The sequence below is a fragment of the Falco punctatus genome (assembly GCF_963210335.1).
Source record: "Falco punctatus genome assembly, chromosome: 1".
In the NCBI taxonomy this organism is placed as follows: Eukaryota; Metazoa; Chordata; class Aves; order Falconiformes; family Falconidae; genus Falco; species Falco punctatus.
In genome coordinates, this window is record NC_137580.1 from 56,401,941 (window position 1) to 56,426,567 (window position 24,627).

General features: G+C 39.3%; 1 protein-coding gene across 4 annotated transcripts in view; it reads right to left on the reverse strand.

The window, feature by feature from the left end:
- Positions 1-24,627, reverse strand: part of GABRG1 (gamma-aminobutyric acid type A receptor subunit gamma1) — an 80,534-nt gene that overhangs the window by 15,270 nt on the left and 40,637 nt on the right. For 2 of the 4 annotated variants that reach the window (XM_080404268.1, XM_080404269.1), the window contains exons 3-4: positions 16,996-17,063; positions 717-937 (exon numbers count right to left, since the gene is read on the reverse strand). In XM_080404268.1, the coding sequence (XP_080260394.1) occupies positions 717-937; positions 16,996-17,063 (289 nt within the window). Of the gene's footprint in view, positions 1-716; positions 938-1,838; positions 16,970-16,995; positions 17,064-24,627 lie in introns of those variants that run through there. The other 2 variants (XM_080404271.1, XM_080404270.1) reach the window with 2 other exon arrangements.

Below are 24,627 nucleotides of genomic sequence, written 5' to 3' on the forward strand. Positions count from 1 at the left end.
CAGCTTCTAATTCGTTGCAAGATTTTTTAGGCATACTTAATACAGCTGAGAGATGACCCTAAAATGCTTTCTGTAGACTACAGCCTTTCAAGAACTGTTTGAAAAGTGGCTCAAAACTTAGTATCAGCCCAAGCATCCCCCATTTGCCAAGAAGAATTATCACCAACATGTTTGCTTATGCTTAATTTGGATGAACAGATTTGTTGATTTTAACAGCTTGGGAGGGTAAACATGTTAAGAAGTATATGCAGGACTGGGGCCTTAGCTTTAATCAAACTTCTTACAATTTTTATTATCTGAAGCATTTTGTATCTAACTTACAGAATATAATTTGGTGAAAATTAAATACTGAACTATTTAGAATAGAAAGTCTGCAAAACAATTTATGACTAGATCTGCAGTATCTTCCTGACAGACCACCACGGTGCTACATACTATATAACATCTATTTTTAATCTTGCTTGTACCTAAATGAAATTAAAATTTGCTAACCCGTTCGATCGTCTTTACCCCATTATCTAGGCAATATATTTCAATACTACTATTTTCATGCTTTTCATGATCATATAATCTTTTTTTTTCCCCTTTATTAAACTCCTTGCAAATTCCTGTGGTCCACAACAAAAGAGCTGCCAAGTATTTGATTCATATTCATTATTTTCATATTCCTGGTCATAACAGTTTTATTTTTTTCTACTGAATTAATAAAAACCCACCTTAGAGTGTATAATACTCTTCCATCACTCCAGATTCGAAGCAAACGATTTGGAGTTGTAATCCAGTGAGCATCAGATTTCCTTGAGTTCCGGAAGAAAGTGTCTGGAATCCAGATCTTTCCAACCATATTGCTATTAAGCATAAGCACTTTCATTGAGCTGTTAAATTTTAGACGACTGTCATACCAAGTCTGGGCAAAAATTATATCTATAGTGTATTCCTAAAAACAGAGAAACAACCATATCTATGTATAGGTTTACCAAAGTCTGCAAGCCAACAATTTTTAATTCAGATATATAAATCTGAGGCCGCTTTTTCTATTATTTTTTGTATCACCATTTGCAGAGTACACAGCAGCCTGTTACCCCAAACTGTGACATTACAGGCTGATGAGAGATGCATACAGCATTCTGCCCCTACCTCCTCTCACACATTGATTAGTTACAGAAGAGGAGACATGATGGGAGCTTGGTGTAACTTGGAGGTCCCCACACAGTGCATTCATCTCTGGGGCCTTAGCCAGAAATTTAAGAGCAACCTTAACACCTCAGGGCTAGACAATTTTTTTTTAAGACATATTCTACATATCTTAAGAAGCAAGCTGAACAAACTTTCTAGATTTTCCACCAAACTTTACACCATGAAATTTAAGATCCTTCAAGAAATTTCAGATTTTGAAAAAATAATGAGTATGCGGGAAGTAAACACCACAGTTTGCAGAACTATCTGTTACCATCTGCCTCATACATCTACCTACATACACACAAAAGTGCACACAATCATAATCAAGAAGGAAATTTCTCTAAAGCAATTCCACGTTACATATTAAAGCCTCAAGAATGCTTCTTTGGTGATGGAAAGTCAAACTCCTCAGTAGCCTTATGGCCAGAAAAGAAAGCTGAAAAACAAAATAAAACAAACAAACAAATACAAGGAAAACCCACAGCCTTTTAATGAGGCAATTCTTGACACAGTAAAACTTGAGGGAGATAAACATTACAGATGCAATGAGATAACAGTTTTTTAAAGAATCCAGCCAGTGGTTCCTGCACTCCAAAGGAGCAAAGCAGCAGCCTTTTCTCTCTTGTATTTGTCACAGGTCCAGACCACACAACTCTGACCTTAAGGCTAACAACAGCCTCTCTACTTGATGGAAGATTTGATCCTTCTTGCATGGCTGCCCCATGAGGGCTCCAATGGGCAACTTGGCAGCTCCTCTGAAGGATGAAGAGCTGGAGAGCAGACGTAGACACTTGCTGTTGGTTGTTCACCTCTCAGATATGGGATGAGTGGGAAGGGGGAAGAGAGGAGACAGTGTTTCAAACTCTTGCTTGAGGCAAAGGGGTCACCACCAGTTTACTTAGTCAATAAAAATGCACAGTGCAGACAGCCAATTCTTGTTTTAAATAAATTAAAAGTGGAAGGCTTTGCTGGTTGGGGTTGCGGGGAGTGTGTGTTCATTTTACTTTTAATCACAGCAGCCAACTGGACAAGTTACAGGCTTCTCACTCATTTCCGCAACTGATACCATCCATCCTTCAGGAAAGTTTGTGAAATTTGGTGCTTCACCCTTGAGAAGTGTCAAGGCAGAAACTACAGCACTACCTAAATCTCTCTCAATTTTCCCACTTCTTCAGGAGGGAGAAGAACAGGTTCCAGAAATACATAAGCAAGAGGGAGGGTTGCCCTTGCTTTGTGATGTGTGGCAGATGAATTACCACCTGGACTGTGGTAACTCAGTGGCTCTCAAAGGTTATGAGTAACTAGTGTGTGAGGCAAACAGTGGGGTGACAGAACAGAAGGAGTAATCAAAATTGCATTTTAGAGATGACTTTGCTCTAAAACTCTGCTTATTCCTTGAAAGGCACTGTCATCAGGGGAAGATTCTGCAGGCCAAAACAAGTCCCTGATTATTTTATTTCTGTAAGCAATGTTCAAGACACCTGTGAAAACCCAGGGCCTATTTATCCTTAAAACTCAAATTTTTGTGCTCATCTATAGTGGTTACAACTGGAAAGGAAACTTGCCTTGCTGTAGTGTAAATAAGAGCCCAAGGCAGTGCACAGGAGAAGCGTTTTAGTAGGCTTGAATGGAACAGAATGAACAAAGATTTACATGCTGCCTTTAGAGTACAAATAGGAGAAAAAAAAGAAGCCAGTGAGTGAAATCCACAGACACGACCAAATGTATGAAAAGAGTAGAATGTGAGTTTGAATGTGCTACTCTAAGCAGCCACTTCACAGTAGCATTGTATTGTCTAAGAAAAAGAAATTTATCAAAGTGTGATCACAGTCAAATGCACCCAGAGCAAGAAAACTCAGGTTGCCATAGAATACCAACCACCCTAACAAATTAAGATAAAAAAGGAAGAGGAGCTCACAGATTATTCTGAACACACAAAGCAAAGGAACAGCCTCAGTGGACCCAGATGCTTGTATTCTCTTACCTTTCAGTATTAAATGTGCTAGTTTTTATCATACCCATGTATTTTAGGAGTTGTTTAAAGAACTTTTGGGGGGGAAAAAAAAAAAGAAACTTTGTTAAAATCCTTTATGATATGTTTATAACTGTTCAAAAATAATTTAACATATAATAGTTTAACATCATAAAATTAGTAACTACTTGTTTCCATGTAGCTTGCTGAATGTAAAACAAGAGATCCAAACTGCTAGCCCCTTGTCACACATACCTGCAGAGGATTTTCCTCCATTTGTGAGCTGATACCACCCTCTCCTTTCAGGAGTCAGCCAAAGGCATCCCACCATCTACTACTACTCATCCCACCTGAAAGATGTGGACTGCAGCCTCATGGTGGGTGGCAGCAGCAGTTCACCCCTCTTCAGCAGGGAACCCAGAACCAGTGCCCTCTGACTTCTCCCAAGAACATTTATTCCACTTATAACATCTGCTTTGGTGGACATTACTGCCTACTTCTTCAGCATATCTATTTGTCCTGTGTCTTCCTGAGACCCCTCTGCCTTTGAGGGTCCATAATACAACCTGAGGCTGCATATATTCTTCACACAATGCATCTCACATAGGACCACATTTTCAACACATTTTATCTATACAATCTTTCATTCAAGTGAACTTTAGCATAATGTCCAAGCACATATATGTACTCACATTGTGGAGGCGCAAGGCATGTGAAAATCGGACTCAAATATATATTGGCCTCCTTTCTGAACACAAGTTTCCCTGCAGAAAAGGCCAGGTGGCATAGGTTCAAATAGATCCCAAGCAGTCACCAAGCACAGGCAAACATACAGGACGATCAGACAACTAAAGAGTCCGGCAGCATGCAGCTGTGACAGTATAGATGCTTGGGAGCATCTATAAAAGGGAATGCATCTATGAAAAGGAAACTATGCTAGGCACATATAAAAACAGCTGGATTTTTTTCTGAAAATGTAGTTTTGAAATGGGCCTGAAATTTTCAAATTTTATATATTCATACACTGAATTCCCTTGAATTTGCACCTACTAAAATATTTCATATTCCCTTTTAAGAAAAAAAAATCTGGGTCCCTAAAATGTATTGAAAATGAGGTAGAAAAATTACTATACTGTCTCTTCTGGGAGTACTTTGTTTCCAAAACTGAATGAATAAAAGCCCTATCTTTGTTTAGGTATCTCATATGAGCAAGCACAACAGCAGCCAGATTTATATAATATTCTTTCAGTGCAACAAGTCTTTCTGAGCAACTATTTTGTTTTCCCTGTTTTCTCACAAAAAGGTAAAATTAACACTCTTATCACTACTTTTATTAGTCTTTCATAAAACTCACCATTCAGTGCCACTCCGTAACCATAGAAATTGGTTTACTACTCTCTCTTTCAAAAGAAACTAATGATAAAATAGCCGTGCAGAATAAAATGGCATCAATCTATGGCTGCGTTAGTCACAGCTATAGCAAAATGCATGCTTATTCATATTTAGCCTCGCAGGGTTCAATAACCATGGTACACATTAGCTCATATTTGGCATTTGATTAGATCAATGAACTCTTTTTTGCACAGCTGGCATAGAGAGCCCACCTGCCTAATTATTTACAGATAAATGCAATCCTCCTCCCTCTCTTTCCTCTCTAAAAGATCGTAACAAACTCCAAAGGCTGGGAACACAGTGACTAATCAGAGATAACCATTAAAGGGCCAGGCAATGAACAAACTGAATATTGACAAGCAGGTGTATAGTCTGAAAGAAAATCATTTAATAAAAAGAAAAACATTTACTTCAAATAAAGTAGGAACAGGTAGTGTATGGGAATAGATTGAATCCTCAACATCAGTTTTGTTGTCATGCATAGTTCAATTACAGTCAGACATGAAAACAGGCCCGCAGATTGGGGGTTTTATTGGAAAACTGTAAAAGAAAGGGAGGCAGATACCATCCTACGCAATTGTTTCTCAGTGCAAATCACATCCCACGAATTCTAACTTAATATCAATAAGAATGGGGAAAATCTCACAAAGCAGGAAAAACATTTCTTGGATATTTTGTCTGGCAGCATCACAATTGATTTGATACTCCACAGTAAAAAATGTGGAGAAGTCAAGCAATGAGTAGCTAAATTGTTGGCTGGATTATGTTAAATGCAACACATTTTGTTTGAAAACAGGAAAAAAATGGCCTAATTTTCCAGGGCCAAACATAAAAGCAATAAAAAGTCCCAAAACCAAACTCAGAACTGAAAACTGTGTTAGCAAACTACAAGCCTGCAGTACAGTTCATTACCAGTGAATGTCAGAGAAAAATGAATAAAAGCATACTCTTGTCATGTAGTATTTGCTCAGAAACCCACCCCACTTCTCTCCCAGATTCAAAATTTCACCTGAAGGGCACCTGGAGTTTTCTGGAGTGCAACAAGCTAATTCAGAAATCTGTTTCATAGGGAGCCCCTGAACTCAGTTCAATTACCAAGTGTGACATGACTTCACCTTATTCAGTTATCTCAGCTTCAAGATATTTTTCCTTACGTTTCTTCATTCTATCCAGCTTTCTGATTCCTTAAACTGGAACTCAACATGAGGCAGTCAGGGAACTTTTCAGAAAACAAAAAGAATGGGAAACTAAAGAAAGCATTCTACCAACCTGTATGCTTTGACATTAAGAGATGTGACTTAATATCAAAGACTCAGTTTAGTATGCTGATGAAGAGGTTTAAACAACAAAAAAGTCATAGACAAAACTGGTGACCACATGCTTTCCTAAGAGGTAAACACCAAATAAAGCATCAAGCATTAGCCAATTTATCTTCGTCTTGCCAGTGTGCTGCCAATAAATACTTGTAACCTTTACCTTTTCCCTCACCCAAATATGTCTGCACATCAATAAGAGGCTATTAAGCAATTTATTATAATACTTAACCTATCCTTGATGTATAACTACACTTAACAAAATGTCTAAAATGTGGTTGCTTTCCCTCGTGGATTACTTTAAAAGCCTTTTAAAAAGGCTTTTGAGCTGCCTCAGGGCCAGCAATGGTTTCAGAGCTTGATCCCCACGGCTAGGACTGAAGCAAAAGTAAAATTTCTTGTTTTGGGAAATCATTTTAGTTTACTCACTAGAGCAATCCAAACCAAGTAACCTTAGGGTGAGATCTAAAAGATCCAACAAATCACAATGGTTCTGACAGGTACCTGTAATATTACACTAATGGTACTGCAGCTGTGGAAGAGGTGGGAGCTGCAGGAAATATATGGAACAGAAGTGCACAGCATCTGCTCCCAGAGCCTTTTACCCAGTCAGATTGTTATAATTGTACAGATAATCACACTGGAGGATGCTATGAAAACATATGCACAGGGTAAGTGGAAATATGGCAAATTGTATCTACAGAAGGTGAGGGAGTACAGTGAGACCTACATAGTCACAATACAGAAAAAAATCTATCACTCTTCACATCATAATTTGGCATCTGTGCCTATGCAGTCCTTATTTTGAACATGCAAAGTGACAGATGCAAACAACAATATGAATAAAAGGCAAGATTTATTTCAATGCTTTGTAGATTAGAAACTATAATTAAAATCTTGCCAATAGTGAAAAGATTAGCTAGAGAAGTAACTAAAGCACTTCAGCAAAATCTCTTCTTTTATTTGATCAGCTTGTATTTTGGCCATTTGAAGAGAGCATAAGGAGAGGAAGTAGAGGATATACATATCAGCTATATACATCCACACACTGAAAATTATACAAAAGGTTTTATTTTGCTTTTGAATTGCAACTTGAACATTTCAGCTGCTGCCAGTCATAAACAAACACTGAACTACAGAAAAAACAGAAAAGACAACTCAGGAAAAAAAAAATTAAATTAGACATAACTATGTATCTATATATTAAAAACCCAGGAGTGAATACTGGTATGGATTAAGGGTTCAGCTTTGAGGTTGTCAATAGTGATTTATCAACTCCGTTAACTGTACTTTCTAAATTCAGCAGCTACAACTACCTTCCTGTAACTAGAGAGGCTCAAGCAGTCAAAATTGGTCCCACAAACAACCTGAGTGGCAAAGCTGCACATTACTCAAGCATACACAGTTTTCTACAGTTCCCTTTTATAAACAAGCTATGAAGTCTGGAACACAATACTTCACCATTCAGTAAGGTGTGACTGTTTTTAAAGCAAGATTAATTGCACGGTTACTGTTTGCTCTTTCATTTCCATACTTTTCCTGCAATGCTTCAAAATCCCAACACTGATGGCAAGGAGACTTATCTGGGTTTGGTTTCTACCCTGCAGCTCCTGTAAGTTACATGATCCTACATGAAATACGACCTTCTTTCAGTTTAGCTTTCTGGTTGATGAGGCAGTCATGCAATTCCAAATATCAATCATCTGCTGCACTGAAGAAATCAGAGCATGGACAACTGTTAAGAACTTCCTAAAAGAGTTTCTGTTTACTTACTGGCCCCAAGGACATAACCCTCTGTGGGGGTAACCTTCTAAAATAGAGACACTACTGTTATTCAAAAAGGTGAAATCTTATGCAGCACTTACTGTATGCCAGTGAATGACAAACTCCAAAACAGTCCAACAAAAAGTGGTTTAGACTGAAATACCATCCAGAATATATGAGACTTGACAAAATTTAAAATCACGCAACATAATAAAAATAATGAAGGCCAAGATCATCAGGCAGGGAAGTTACATTCACTTGCTAGCAAAAGCACACTGCATTTCTTAATAGCTATTTTGTCAGCGCTGTCACCTCTACTAATAAGGAATAGGGCAACACTTCCCAGGAGCAGGTCCACTTCCCTGGTAAACAGCCTGGAGGTACTACTGCAGGAAATGCAGGTCTGCTACTCCAGACCGTTCCCCTGCTTTGTAAAGTGAACTTCCCACAGCATGCACTGTGAGCAGAAAAATCCTGTTCCTGTAGCTGCCCAGCTTTTAACAGAGGATGAGGTTTTGCGGTGTCAGCACAGGTCCTGCCACCAGCCATCGTAGGGGCCAGTAAATGACAGCAGCTTTCCTCTGGAGCACAGCAGTGAAGGAGGCAATGCAAACCTGCAAGGTAGGAGCCATTGCCAAGGCCAGTTTCTACTGCAACAAGCTGTTACAAACCGTTGTAACAATCAAAGCACAACCCCTGCCTTTTTGCCTGAAACCCAGTTCAAATCTGGGCCAGCAGAATTATTCCCACAACTGGAATGCAGCATCACAAATTTCCACATTGACAGGCAGATTAGGAATTTATAAGAAAGAACAGGTGTGTAATGTTCTTCGAAATATTTATCATCTATTTGACACAAAGATGAGAGGTACAAGACAAAGAACTAAACATAGCTTGTCTCATCGGCAAACACAAGGGAGACAACTGCAGCAGAAGTGGACAGAAGGTGTTTGGGGAGAATATTAAGGCATTGGAAGTAACAGTAAGCTGTATGACAGAGCTGTCAAGCAGTCTGTACGGTTTTTTGGGGGAAAAGCAGGAGTTAACTGTTTGGGTTAGCTTTAGCACTAGTGAATAGTGCAGTACTATGTAGTACTTATATTAACATTATCCTTGGCTTAGATCATCTCAGATCACAACCAAATTGTGCAGGCGCTCAATACTGCGTATATGGGATACACATCCTCTGCAAGGAGCTTATGATTTTAATTCAACATAAAAGACAAGATTTGGAAAGATAACAGGGGCACAAGCAACACAAAACAAAGTACCCAAAACCAGTCAGAATTACATGTACTGATTTTTGCACAACAAAACTATAATTGTTTGTGATATTTTGTAACCTCCACAGAAAGAAAAGAAAGAAAAAATGTTTATATAGGAACACAATGAGAAGCAATGAAGCAGCTTTGCAGACATTTATGGAAAGTTTCTTTCAAGCATAAAGAGCAGCTTGGGAGAAAGTATTATGAAAAGTTGAAAGGACAGGAGCAGAAACTAGTGAGATCTGAGATAGGAAGTGGCCTCCTGGGGAAAAAAACCAACTATAAATGGCTGGGGATAGGCTTTGAAGTGCCTTGAAAGTGAAAGGAAACTGGTTTTGTGTGAGGTCCGATGAAAGAGAACACAGAGGAAGAACCTGAGCAAGAAATGACTCAGTAGAAATAGTGGAAAATTCTCTCTGTCACACATCTCTAGATGGTATGATTGGAGCAAGGCTGCAAGTGGAAAGGTTACAAAAATATGTTACCATAACAATGGCAGTCTGGACAAGAGATGGATGAATTAAAAAAACAAAAAAAAGAAAAAACAAACCCTTTTTCACTCAGAATTTGCAAGAATACAACTGAGACCTTACTCCTGGTCCTAAGACCCATCGTGTCATAGAAAAATAGATTTCAGGCCTCAGTGATGTACAGAGTAGTGATTATCCACAGCAACTGAGAGTGCAGAAGGGATGAAAAGTGTGAAGATTTAAAGCTATGATTTAGACACATTGATCTAACTAAACCCCTGTGAAGAGATATGAGGGACACAAGGCAGTATTTTAGATTGGGCAAAAGGAGACACAGGGAATAGCAGACAACTGGCACAGAAAGGTTGCTGAATTTATGTATGAAACTGCCAAGAAGTAGTTCAGAGCAGAAGAAGACAAGGTGACCATGGAAGACATCATGTACAGAGGTACTAAAGGAAGAGCTTTAAGAAGTACATTTACATCCACTTAAATGAAGTACTGGGAACACAAAAAATTAAGGGACTTTCTCAGAACAACACACTGGCAGAGTGACAACAGATAAAAAGGAAGACGCTTTTCAGAATTGCCTTCTACCCCAACCATGTCCACAGCTCAGCACTTCTGCTATTTCTTTAACAAATTTGCCTTATGCAAATACAGAGCATTAACACCTGAAATCACAGATACTTCAAAGGCAGTTTGGTTATTTCTCTGGCTGTGGATGCTACGAATTTGAGATGATACAAACTGGATTTCCAACCAGTATGCTGGCACATTCTATTGAAGTCAGGGGAGTGAAGTCAAAGTAGATTTTTAATATTATTAATAATGAAACCATGCCAACTGTGGCTTAAGTGATACCACAGTCCTATACAAAACCAGCATCTTTTAAAGCATGAACTAGTCTTCAGATGATTGGGAGATTGGAGAATCTCCCTGATGAGGAAAGGCTGAGAGAGCTGGGCCTGCTTAGCCTGGAGAAGACTGAGAGGGGATCTTATTGATGCATACAAATATCTTAAGGGTGAGTACCAAGAGGTTTGCATAAAATGCTCTTTTCAGTGGTGCCCAGTGACAGGACAAGGGGCAATGGGCACAAATTGCAACACAAGAAGTTCCATCTGAATATGAGGAAAAATGTCTTTACTTCGCAGGTGACAGAGCACTGGCGCAGGCTGCCCAGAGAGATTGTGCAATCTCCTTCTCTGGAGGCATTCAAAACCCGACTGGACATGGTCCTGTGCAACCTGCTGTAGGCAAACCTGTTTTAGCAGAGGTTTGGACTAGATGATCTCCAGAGGTCCCTTCCACCCTGATCATTCTGTGATTTATGAATAAACCGCAGCATAAAAAGACTGCAGCCTTAGATTACAGCATTGCTAAACGGCACACAGAAATCAGGCCATATTTTACAGCACAGAGCACAGATTTTTCTGGAGTCTTGTGTAGAACCTTAAATGCCTGTCTTGACTTCATATCTACTAAGGGGCAATCAGTAAACTGCAGCTGAAAATGGGACAAGTATTGAATGCTGTCTAAAGTGGGGGCTGGTTTGGTTTCAGAAAGCTACTGCAACATTTGTCTGTCATACAATGGCTGCCTTTTTCCCCTCACCCTTCACCATCCCTTCAGAATGATCACAGAGACTGGGATCGACAAAGGAACTGCTGTGCTGAGCCTGTATGAGCAGAATATTGCCTGTACTTGGCCAATTCTTCTGAAACCAAACAGTGCAAATTTAGAGCTATCTTGCAATAGCAGTAGGCAAACTAGCTGTCTGCAAGAGCCAGACTAATCAATTTAAGCTATTTTTTTTCCAGAAAACAACAGACCATTCATGGACTTGTGCTTGTGAAGTATTACTCAAGTTCCTAGAGCTGGTGAAATAAGAAATACCAACATGCATATGGGTTTTGACACTTAAATATATTTCATAACAAAGAAAAAAAATGCTTCAGCCTACTGAAGGAATATTTACACAGCTGCTGTAAATAAGCAGTGTCCATCAATCTCAAACACTCATCTAAGTAACAGTCAATTAATGATCACTTGCAGTGCTGACAGGCACCAAAATGATGGGAATCTGTCTTTCCTAACCAAAATAAAAAGAGTAAGTTGGGAAGAAATTTGTTATTCTAGCTTACTCCAAAGAAGTTGCCATACAATAAGAATCAGGTAATATTCAAAGACAACTTGGTACTTCTGTCCTGATTTACGAACAAATATTCCTGCTATTTGAAAGATAATGGAACCAGTTTGCATAAAATGCACATGCTTGACTCTCCAAAAATTTCCAGTGCTTGGATGCTGAAAGCACACAACCTTAGGAAACCTCATAAATTCCAAATATGGGCAGAAGTGCATCCCTCATGCTCTTCTTTTCAGTCTGTCATCATAAAGCTCATAGAGACAATGGTTCTCCTCAAAATGGTGTTCTTCAAACATGAAAGCAATTCCAACCTCCAGGAAGAGCTTCAAATGGAGTTCACAAACCACGACAAGCCTTTTCAAGCAGTGTTCACCCAGTCTTGTAATACTACTATACACTGCAGAATTTGTATAGCACTGTGATTTATTGTGTTTATGCTTCTTGTATGGAAATACATTCACTTAGACACACAGCTCTCTGTAACACACAGACAGGGAGGCAGAGAGAGAGAGTTCATATCTTTCCTTTTATACACTTCTTACTTTGGATTTTTTCCTATTGTATTTGTTAAATCCTTAAGTCAACGTGACATGGTTCACCCATGTAAACTAAAAGTACATGCCTAGGTATCACAAGGATGAGGGGCTTCCTAATTCCAGTATCTTCTTCTGCCTCTTTCTAAGCCTCATCTTTCCTTTATGATAGTTACTATTTGTTCAGTAACAAAACATTTAGTATCACTCAAAAACGGAGTTAAAAATACATTGATTTACAGCATAATGCACACAAAGGGTGTGCATCTTTGAGTACTGGATTTCAAGATAGCTTGAGATAACATGTCTTTGGGTCATGATTACTTACATTCTAATGCGCTTAATATAAATTACCTGTCACTGTAAAGTATAAGTACAAAACCTTCAAGCCTTCAATACAAATGTAGTGACTAGTAGAGTAAGTACAGTGACACAGCTGACCATGAAGCATCCTCCAAAATTACAATGAAACTGAGCAATCTGCATTAGGATACTGATCACACTGAATACCTTAAAAAAAAAGAAATAAATCTGCTGCTATTTACTTCAACTTGAGAATGCAGTGGAATTTAGAAGTCAAAGGATACTTAAAATTCACCATCAGCACATTCTACAAAATGTCACAAATTGTACAATATGACAGGTAATATTGTATCCTAACAGTCTCCAGACCATGCAGTCTGTGTACCAGAGCATCACATTGTGTATTCTGTGAGTTATCTGATCTGTTCAGTGATTTAGTTCTCTTGTTAAAAATAAGAGTGCTAGGCTTCAAAGTATGGCTTTCAGCTTGTGGTCGCAGTAGTCATCAATGGATAACTAGAAAAGATCATGCAACAAAGCTAAATCGTCCACAGAAGAGACAGAAATATTGGAAAATAACAAGGAAACTGAACTGCTTCAGTGAAGTGCAGTTCTAGAAATTTATCCTGGAATTTTCAGTCTGGAGCTTCTAATACTGAGTTCCATTAATAAATACAAAATCTGAATAGAGAGCATCATATGCATCCACAGCAAGGGAAGAAAAAAATATGTAGCCCTCAAACACACTAAAATAGCAATGATATCATAATATTTCAAGATGTCAAATCATGACTTAGAAACACCTGAAAAATCAAAGGAAATTCAAAATGTAACTTAGTTTCTGTAAACTTACATATTTATACATGTACACACTTACACACAGACAGCTATAGACTGACAAGTAGAGCATTTTCTTTTGGCTAGTTAATCTATCAGTAATGACGTCTATGCATCTCTACAAAAATTATCTGCCTTTTTCTAACCCTTTCCCCATTTTTGTTACTTAAGCATCGCTCCACTATTTACTATATGAAACTTGATTCAACAGGCATTAAGGACAGGGAAAGTATAAACTTTTCTAATTGCTCTTCATTTTTTATGCAATAATGCAATACTGCTGCTCACTTAAGGAACTGCTCCTATATTACTTCTCCAAAAATTGCTCTCATTTGATGTAGCAGTCTTTTATTTTCATGAGAGTTTTGATCAAACAGAAATTACAAGATCAGGTATTCTCTTATATAATGGAAGCTAAAAATGTCTGGGAGGGCTGCCATGCCCTTCCCAACCCATTGAATTGCACACTCACACAATCTTCTTAAACCACAAAATCTGTGGCACTGGCGTGGTTCTCCCCTTGGGGCACTAGTAACCAAACCTTATGTATATATGAGCACACAGGATTTGGGGGCTGAATAGAGGGCAGAGAAAGCTAATGAGCCCCAAAGGCAACATGGATCAACATGCATTTCTACACAGGGACTGTATATCGCACTCTGCTACTTGTACCACCAGAGTGGCATTTTTTCATCTTGGCCCTAGTCTGAAAGAGAAAGGCAGTAAAAGCCTAGTGTATCCACATTAAGCACTCAACTGAATGAGCTTCCACATAGAGGAAAACCAGGCTCTAAATATTCATCACGTGTCTAAATTCTGCTAAGAAATCCCTAGACCACTGCAGAGCTATTGAGGATCAAGTCTTTGCCCATAAAAATGCACTTAGCTGCATTTCACATGATTGTTGCACAATGCATAGCACAGGTTAGCTCTAAAAGACAGATTCAAAAATCTTTAGACTTAATGAGTATTAGAAGCCTAAACACTCCACTGATCCAGATGCTCGTTAAAAATGTTTGCTCAGGTTGCAGTTGCTTAAAGAGATCACACGCTGTAGAAAAAACATCTCTTAAGTATGGCATGTCTATACCGTCCAGAATTGTGTGTAGATCTTTGTTAGTGAAAGCCAAAATACAACAGCCTTCAAAAACAAATTCTAATGAATGTCATACATACACTTAAAGCATTCCCTTTATGAAAGTGAAAGTCTATCAGATAGCAAGAGGAAAATAGACTGAATCATAAAAATAAATCCATTTCCTCTCATAATAGATGTTCTCTGAATCTTTCAGACAAACATACTCCCTTGATATGTTGCTTCAGCATCACTGTTAGAAAAAATGCCCTCTAAATCATGCCATATTGTATTCAAACTAAACAGTTAAAGGACATCACTTGCCAGAGTGAAGGAACGTATCTGGCAAATGAGTAATGCAATGGGGAAATCACAGGTATGTGTTCTCACATTAAGCGATCAAATGAACAGCTAAGGACAGCCCTTGAAATGGAGGCAAGTTTTGGGTTATTAGTTAAAAAATCTCCAACAATACTGACTCCAGGGAAAGAGCCTTCCTAATGAAACCAACAGCTCACATAAAGAGATCTTACAGGGTAAAACCTGTAAATAATTTTTTTTCTCATTTTCCCCCCCCCCAGATTAAGGACCTCTGTTTTGGAAACCTTAATCAAACTATTTGCATATTTGGTGTGTGTGTGTGTGTGTGTGTGTATTTTCACAAACATTTGATCTTTGTAGTGATGCTAGATGCTCACATGATCTAGGTTCCTGCAGTCCAAGCCCAGTGAAAGCAAATGCTGTTTTATGGCCGTAGTGCCTTTAGACTACAATATGAATTTCTAAGTAGTTCTCTGTCTATTTTTAAAAAACATAGAATAGTTCTTAAAGTTGTATGTCTTAATGACATTTACCTTATTACCCTTTGATGGTATGCTTCATTGTTCTCTTTCTTTTTTTAAAAACAGAAAACAGAAGGTTAGAGGCATAAACATTCAGTTGATACAGATTATAACTATCAGGATCCTGCTCTCTGATGAACTAATATGCCTTTTCAGCATGGTACTATCCTTACCATGGACTACAAGCCAGTCTGAATGGCTTTTTTTAGTGCCATGACAAGAGCATCACCACCCAGCTCTAGGACACCACTAGCAGATGTGGGGAGACCTCTAAATGAGTAACATGAAATAGCCCGATGGTACACAGCAGAGGGGAGATTTCCCAGGGGTTGCACAGACAAGAACAGGGCATGGGAAATGGGGCAGGGCTACCCTGCAAAGCCAGCCACATGCTGGTTCTTTAAAACTGGAAAACTGAAGCTGTAAGCATTTCTCATTTTCAGTTCCAGCGTATGCAATACCTACTGGCCACAGGCTGAAGGATTTACATTAGTTACTGGAAAAGGAAGCCTCTACCATTTGCTATATCCTCCTTACATGTAGCTGCCTGTCCACACATTTTGCTCCCACAGTAAGCTCCCTCAGAAAAGGATAGGATGCTGAGAAGCAAAAGAGAAAGGCTGCAGTAGAAAGACAGACAAAACCAAAGACACCACTTATGCTGGACACGGAAACTGATAAGCTTGCCCCACCCCATCACTCTTCTGCTCTTGTATGCATTTCCTCACACACAGCCCTGGCCTGAGACTGGACTTCCCTGCCACAGCCCCAGGTAATGGCAACCCTAAGCTTGTTAGACCATTATCCTGGAATGAATTTCTTTTGCCACAGATCTGCATCATTTACTTTTGGCATCTTTATCCATAGTATTTAAGTACCACTGTTTTTTCCTGCTTGGCTTCCCACCTCTGAAAGTCAGTATTCCACACCCAAGCATGATGACATGCACGTAAACCACAAGATCCTTAATAATAATAGTAATAATCTAGAATTGCTGTGTTTTCATCAAATGCTCAGAAGCCCCCTGCACTGGCACACTCCAGCCTCAGACTGAACGCTTCTCTGCCATGCAAATTCAATACTGTCGTCAGTTCTGTAGGGGGGAGGAAAAGGAAGAAGGCAGGAGGGTGCTGAACACAAACTTGCCCAAGGACCAGTCCTAGTCTTAGTCCTGGGCAGTGGTCCCCAGGAGGAATCATGCAACAAGGCCTTTCTAACACCTCCAACATCAACACTTCATACAATGTACATCATGACAGAAAATCTAAGGAGTTTAAGAAAAGGCCACAGACTCAACTTCCTTGTAAGCGCTGTTACTTCAGTGTCAGTAACATACAGATAGGCCAGATCTCAACAGGTCTACCAGAAACTAGATGAGATGCATTGCTTAACTTCTGAAGAAACCAGCTATGCGTCCACACATACACACACACACATTGAAGAAGACCTGTAAGACTAAGTAAGACATCAAAAAAGGAGATCAAAAGGGTTACTTTCAAATTTTTCTATGAATTTGAATAACAATAATAAATCATTGCACTGAACTGCTAGGTCAATTTTTATTATTCTTAACCTCCGAAGAGTAGCTCCAGGAAATTATACTGGGCCAGAGATAAACCAGTTATAAACAAACACAGTGAAAATGTTCAACACTAACGAAATGAGGACCTGATATGACATCCTCTGTGTAGCCTCATCTTTTTTTTAAAGAAGAAATGTATTGTAAAACTTACAATTCCGAATAGAGTCTAAACATTTCTGCAATAACCACAATCATATCTAACAGCATAAGAATACACAGTAAGAAAAAAGAAACTTATTTCAATGAGATTAGAATTATTTCATAATATTAAACCATAGCATCATTCAGATGTTTTCTGTCAGTAATCAGAACTTACCATATTGATTGGGTCAACTGGGCCAATGCTGTTAACATAGACATCTGTTTCAATTACCGTAGTTCTCACTAAACAAAACAGTAACCATAATAATTACACATTTAATTAACTCTGTACATTGTTAATGTAATTTAACCTATTTACTAAAACAACAACAAATCTGATATTCTTTTATTAGATTCAGAGTAATTAAATCCCTGGTTTGTTCATTCATATACAATTTGGCTCCCTTATTCCATAAGAATTGTTAGAACTATCAACATAATTTTTTTACATTGTATTGCAGTCCTCATCTGTGATTTGTTAATCGATTTAAGATAGATATAAAAGGTGGAAAACGTAATGGAAGGAAAAAAAACACCAAACCAAACCAAACCCAAAACTGTCTTCCTATATAAAACTTAATCATAAAAAGAAAAAAAAAGTTTGAAAAAATTGCTCATACAAACATGAGGTCTGAGAGATGTATTTATCAGCTATAAGGAATCAACATGTAGTGTTGTCAATTCCTACGGAAAATGTGTAACAAAAGTAAAGTAACTTTTCACCACTTATTTCTTCAATTCATGCAACTATAGCACACCTAACGATTGCTAATGTCCATTCATCAGCTTGATTAACACACCACTTCAAACACCAAATTGAAATCTCCTCATTTAAAAGTTAAACATTTCCAAACTTACTCTTTTTTAAAAACACAGGGAAACAAATCTCACTAGGCAGTCAAAAAAACTAGTTGGTTTTCTCCCACAGAATGTACTTTCTTACTTTGTGCACTTACAGGATGGCACAAAATCTAAGTGACTTCCCATGAGAGTCACATCTGAAGTACAAGGGGCACTGATAATTCAGGTTTTTTCCTTCTATCTGGTTTATAGGGGGAAAAGGTACAAACAGAAGAGGCCGGGATACATTTTAACTTCATCAGTTTACCAAGTATTTTCTTCTAGCCTGTACTGGACAGCCAGAATAGGGACACAAGGCGGCATATGTCTTAGTCCCCAGTCCCCAGTGAAATTAAGAAGGTTAATAATAAAGCTGTGCTGGTCGGTCTTTCATGTTCTGGCACATTAAAATGAAACATGTCTGTCCATCTGCAGATGGAAAAGGAGGAAGGTACAAACAAAAAGACACTTTGATTTCGTAAGAGAGGGACCCTAGGTCATCAGATTTTATTTCTTTATACTGCAGATCATCAGAGATTGTCCAAGTGCTCTGTAACAAACCTAAAATCTTAAGAGGATTTTTTCAAATCTCAAAAACCTAGAACTCCAACAGACACACTAAAAGAAACATATCATTAACATCCTTGCCAGCTACAATGACAGGCAAGATACATTGCCTAAATATCCTAAGATACTTTTTCCCTGCCAATCTTGCCTGGGAGGAAATTCTCCCAGATTCCAAATCTCGTTACTTGTCTGACCCTGACCCTGGCAGCAAGACACGGCAGTGAGGCTGCACAAAGGATTTTCTGTATAACCACAGAGCACAGTCACTTGATCACCATCCTGTCCCCAGCATGCTTCACAGAAAGTTTAAACAGACTCTGGAAACCAATTTATTTCCTGAAGAAAAAATGTACTTCCTGAGCTGCAGATGTTTTCAGTATCTGCAGAACTCATAAAGGAAGGGGGCTGGGGATAAAAACTCATATCCACAGAAAAAAAGTAAAATAATACATGTGTGTATTTACACATCTCTATAATATATTTTACATATGCCACATCTCGCAGACAGATATCCTTTAATTTTACAACCCTATTTGTCTATGTAACAGCAACCCCACTGCTAGACTAGAACACAAGGAGGTGGATCAAAGTGCATCTTGCCTCATCAGTCAAGCAATGCCGAACCCAATACTTTTTACCCATATTAGCAGGAAATGTTTAATTCTTCTTAGTGTTAGGAAACCTTGTTTTGTTCTAAGGCTCAAGTATTTGACCAGCTTCCAGTACTGCCTAGCCATATATCAAATCTTTTCTTCAGACACAAGCACCTACATGCAGTGATTAAGGTCACCTCTGAAACTTGCTTTCAGTATGCTGAACGGCTCATACCACATACTGTAAATGCAACCTACAGATAATCTGTTCAGCTTTAATCCATAAACTTGCTCCGTTGTTTCCAGATCCATCTTGAAATGTGGACACCAGAACTGGAAATTTTTGTAAGTGTTGTCAGTGCTGCCTGAACATTTCCAGATTTTGTGTTGATTTTCAAAAAGGAACTTCTTTCAGGACAGTGCTCAGGGGTTGCATAGATAAGATCTTATACTACACAAAATATCTACATTGTCCCCTAAATCACTGCTTTACTATGCAGAATCTCTCTCCTTGAAATATGACCCACAGGCTTCCTCCCCCCTACTTCCTTTTCTTTTGTATCTCCAGTTCTACTGAAGGAGCTAATTACTCTGCAGATACAGCCTCTCCCTTTCCAACAGTCTTTGTGTCATCTGCCAACTTTACTACAAAAATTAATTGCTGAAATAATTCAAAGTATCATTATTCTTGATCAAGACTTTCCTATGAGACTCCACTATAGACAGCCCAGCCACTGATATTTCCTTATTAACAATTAAATTTCGAGATCTGTCAGCAAGCCAGTTTTTAATGGGGGCTGTGTCAATTTTACGAAATTCCAGCTTGCAGTGAGCAATACTTGATCTGCCACAAGGGCTCTCCTGTAATGTGCCACGGAGTTCAATTTGCCTTTTCCATACTGCTCTGAGTAAGATTATTAGACCTATTAAGAGCCCGTGAAGAGTGTGAAAATCTGCCTCTGTTGAAATTATTTTAATTGACCCAAATGATCCAGAGAAAGAGATCCAATTCAAAAAGATTGGAAAAGGCTGGTTTGTTACCTTAATTCTTCTGTATGGCACAGAGCGAAGTACTTCTGTGAATTAGGGAAAGAATTCATTCTTCTTGTGTTCTTGAACTAGAAGTGATATGAGTCCATGAAAATTACAAACACTGGAGGAAAATACATTCTTGATACTGATTTGACATCCATATAATTTACTCCACAAAGAGCTAACAGCAGAAGATGGTTTGTGAAGATTTTTCTACTGTGAATGCTTCTCATTTTACTTCAAAAATTTGGTATCAGCCTTGAAAACACTACAAGTAGGAAGAAGGCTATTTAACACATCCTGTGTGAAGTGCAAAGCAGCACTGTAAACTTACAGAATCTTCTATGGATGGGGAGAAAGGTCTTGCACACCTTAAGAATTTACACTGAAAGACAATATGAACCAGGCTAGAGTAAAAAAGAAAAAGAGAGGACACTAGTTTGCATACTCAACAGAGAGAGAGAGAAGAGCACCAAGGGCCAGCTGCCCCCAGGGGCTAGTTCATCAGCTCCTAAGGAAACTGCAGCACACAGGGAACCTGTTTGCTTAGCTGATTCAGAGGGATCTATTTACACTTTCTGATTTCCTGCTTTGACACTTTTTCTTCATCAGACTAAACTTTTCTTCTGGTTCAAAAGGTTTGACTGGTACTGAGCATCATCTAACACAAGCACATAGCTAAGGACCAGCTTGTCCCAGAAATAAATATAGCAAATTACTCTTGTGCCTGGAACTCAAGAGCAAGAATGAACTTCACAACAAAGAGCAAGACCTGGAAAGACAACTCTCTCAGCAGGCATGGACCACTGCTAGAAGTAAGGGATGCTGCTGCATAACCCCCAGGCTGTGGTGGGCTGACCCTCACTGGATGCCAGGTGCCCACCAAAGCCACTCGATCACTCCCCTCCTCAGCTGGACAGAGGACAGAAAATACCATGAAGGGCTCATGGGCTGAGATAAGGGCAGGGAGATCACTTGGCAATTACTGTCACGGGCAAAACAGGCTCAACTTGGGGAAAATCAATTTATTGCCAATCAAATCAGAGTAGAGTAATCAGAAAATGAAGCCAAATCTTAAAAACACCTTCCGCCCACCCCTCCTTTCTTCCCGGGCTGAACTTCACTCTGATTTTCTCTACCTTCTCCCCCCCCAGCGGCACAGAGGGACAGGGAACAGGGGCTGTGGTCAGTCCCCCACACGCTGTCTCTGCTGCCCCTTCCTCCTCATGCGGAGGCTCCTCACACTCTGCCCCAGCTCCAGCCTGGGGTCCCTCCCACAGCAGACAGTTCTCCGTGAACTTTTCCCACAGGAGTCCTTCCCACAGGCTGCAGTTCTTCACAAACTGCTGCAGTGTGGGTAGTCCCTCCCACGGGGTACAGTCCTTCAGGAACAGGCAGCTCCAGCGCGGGTCCCCCACAGGTCACAAGCCCTGCCAGCAACCCTGCTCCAGCCTGGGCTCCTCTCCCCATGGATCCACAGGCCCTGCCAGGCCCCTGCTCCAGCACAGGCTCCCCACGGGGTCACAGCCTCCTTCAGGCACCCACCTGCTCCGGTGTGGGTCCCTCCCCGGGCTGCAGGTGGGGATCTGCCCCACCGTCAGCCTCCGTGGGCCGAGGGGCACAGCCTGCCCCACCGTGGGCTTCAGCATGGGCTGGGGGGGAACCCCTGCTCTGGCGCCTGGAGCCCCCCTGCCCCCCCTGCCCTGACCCGGGGGCTGCAGGGCTGTTGCTCTCACACGGCCTCGCTCCCCACTTTGGCTGCGGTTGCTGTTGTGCAGCAGCTTTCCCCCATCTTAAATACGCTGTCCCAGAGGCGCTACCACCGTCACCGATGGGCTCGGGCTCGGCCAGCGGCGGGTCCGTCCCGGAGCGCTGGCACTGGCTCCATCGGGCACAGGGGCAGCTGCTGGCAGCGTCTCACAGAAGCCACCATTGTAGCCCCCCGGCTACCAAACCCTGCCACCCAGACTCAACACACAGGTATATTCTGAACCCCAGACTGAGCAAAATCTGTATTTTGAAAAATGTTTACTCTTGATCAGAAAAATCATAGTGATAAAAATCTACCTCAGTCATTGAAAAACTACTTTAGGAATTGCTCTCGCTACCAGAAGTGCCTCTTTTGGGGCCTGTATTTATCCAGGCCTAATTTTTGTATTTTGATATTTGAAATATCTCTGCCTGCTACACTGAAAAGCTCTCCTTATCAGTTATTCTCAGTTTGTAAACCCCCCTCTCCTGACAGAAATTATTGTTATTGTAAAAGTGCAGAACATTGCACTTTTTATTGCTTAATATTGCTCCATTTTCATTACTCCAATCCTCAACATTACCCAATAGTGTGTTAGTCCATCTAAATTCACTAACCACCTCCTGTAGTTTACCAGAATTCACCACTTTGGAATGAAGGTCTACGATGTATCACCTTTTTTTATTACTACTTATCATGCTATTTAATTTAAACTAAGACCACTCTTGATAAATTCATCCAGGCTTATTTTCTTTGAGCATGTTTTTTATAACACCTCATTAATTGCCTAAAGAAGCATCTCTTCTTGGTAATAAAGCAGTTATTCAGCAAGTAAATTAGACAACTACCACATTCAGAAATAACAGAAGCCTTCAATTTGTAATAGTTTTTAATGAAATAATACATTTCCAACAATCAGTTATCTAAGAGCATTACTTATACAGCTATCTATATTGAAAATTCAGCCTCAAGTGTCTACAGCAGGCTTCCAGCTCCATCTCTGAAGAATTTTTTCAAAGTGATTTTGATGAAAGCACAGCCCTGTTCTCCATGCTTCTTTTTACCTTATTTAAAAGAAACCCTTCTTTAGCAAATACTCCTACCATACCACTTTTATTATTTCCATCATTTTCTATGCAGTGCACGCATCCAGTACGTGTAACATTCACTGCATATGCTCTTCTGCATATTGCTCTTGTATTTCAATTTCTTCAATTCTTATAAAATATTCTTCAGCTCAGAATACATACCTTTCTACCTTTACTTGTTATTTTCCTGCTTATTCAGGCTTATTCCTTTCCTGTCTCTATCAACTTTTCATCAGTGTTACACTAAGAGTACCTGTTTGATAAAATATCATCCTAATATCCTTATCTTTTTGGAATAAGTGCTTCTATTAGTCTCTTGAAAGTCCACTTTTTATTCATGTAACTTTTATATCCCTGAGTACGTGACTTTTCACATTAGTGCATGAAGATGCAATTATTGACACGTGCCCTGCTTATAGGGCAATTACAACTATCCAAATTTCTCTAGGTATTCAGTTCTCTACATCCATGAGCAATCATCCTCACTATTCTTAAAAACTCTATCAGTGATGACTTTCCTCAAACCGTTGATTGAAAACACTTCATTGGAATTATAGATATGTGATGATTATTCCCTATTTTTAATTAGACTTTCAGACTGATCAGTTGTTTCAGCCATATAATACACGACACTGGGCATAAGACAGCTGGAAAAAAATGTGCTATACTTTGATGAGCTAATATTAATATATCAGCATCTCTAACATGTAAGAGTGTGCCACCAGAATTCTTTCCTTTAAAAACAGGAAGTTGAAAAACAACAGCTAGATTGATGCAAGATTGAAGCTAAAACAGTGTGGTTATAAAATCAGGTAGCCAAACAGTAACAGTACCAAGCAGTGAGAGTACTGCTTGATTAATATATGAATATTCCAAGATTGTAATTAATGGTATTTATACTACAGATAAGAGACTTCATCTGGTAACTGCTATTACTTCATACTGAGCAGAAGTTACCTTAATACTAGTTTCTTTATGCTCCAAACACCTCAAAGTATACTACATAAATTGAATTAAAGACTAGTAAGGGTAGCAGTTAAGAAATCACTACAACCTGTGGATATTTGAATGAGACAAACAGAAAATGAGTGTGGCTTTCTCCTATTAAATTTCAGTATTGCCTCTGGTGTTTCAATTTTCATTTGGCTCTCCATCATCTCCCTCGACTAACTCCATGTTTAACAATGAAACCCCTTATCTCACTCTGAGGTGCTGAAATTGTGTGCCAACATCGGGAAGAAAAGAAAATTCTGCTCTGGTATTCAAACCCAAAAAGTCCAGGTTCTAAACAAAAAAACGTTGCTATTATAACTGAGATTCGTAATTCAATAGTAAAAATGTTCTGTGAGACATTATTGCTTTGAAAGATAATTAGAATTTCAGTTCAACAACCTTTTTGTACAAGTACTGACGTATACTCTGAAGATGTGGAATCTGACACCAGATTTTATCCATGTAATTGAAGCAGACTAAAGTGAATGAACTACAGCCCAGTTCTGTTTTTCTCTCTGTTGAATATCTGCTGCAGTTCCCAAGCAACTGGACAGCATATGATGCCTTCACCTGAAGTTGGAAATTTCACCTTGTGTTGTCCAAAATCTCTGCCTTGTGGCAGAAGCCTGCACCTTCCCCTCCATACAGAAGAGAGTCAATCTTAACGTTTGTTCTTCTGGCAACAAAATGAGTACTTCGAAATCTTTCCTGTTCTCATCACTCTGGGTGATTATTCATGAACCTTATGTTTTAATATATTGGATGGAGGCAGATCCCAGATAGTAAAGGTCAATTGGTACAGAAGTATTGCATCAAGAGAACAAAGAATAAAAAAAAAGGGGGCATTTATGTGAAAGAAACTTGAACCAAGTTCCTTCTTTCAGGAACTAATATTTGGATTCCAAAAAGCTGTACATTAAGTTAACTCACAGACAGAGTTCTTG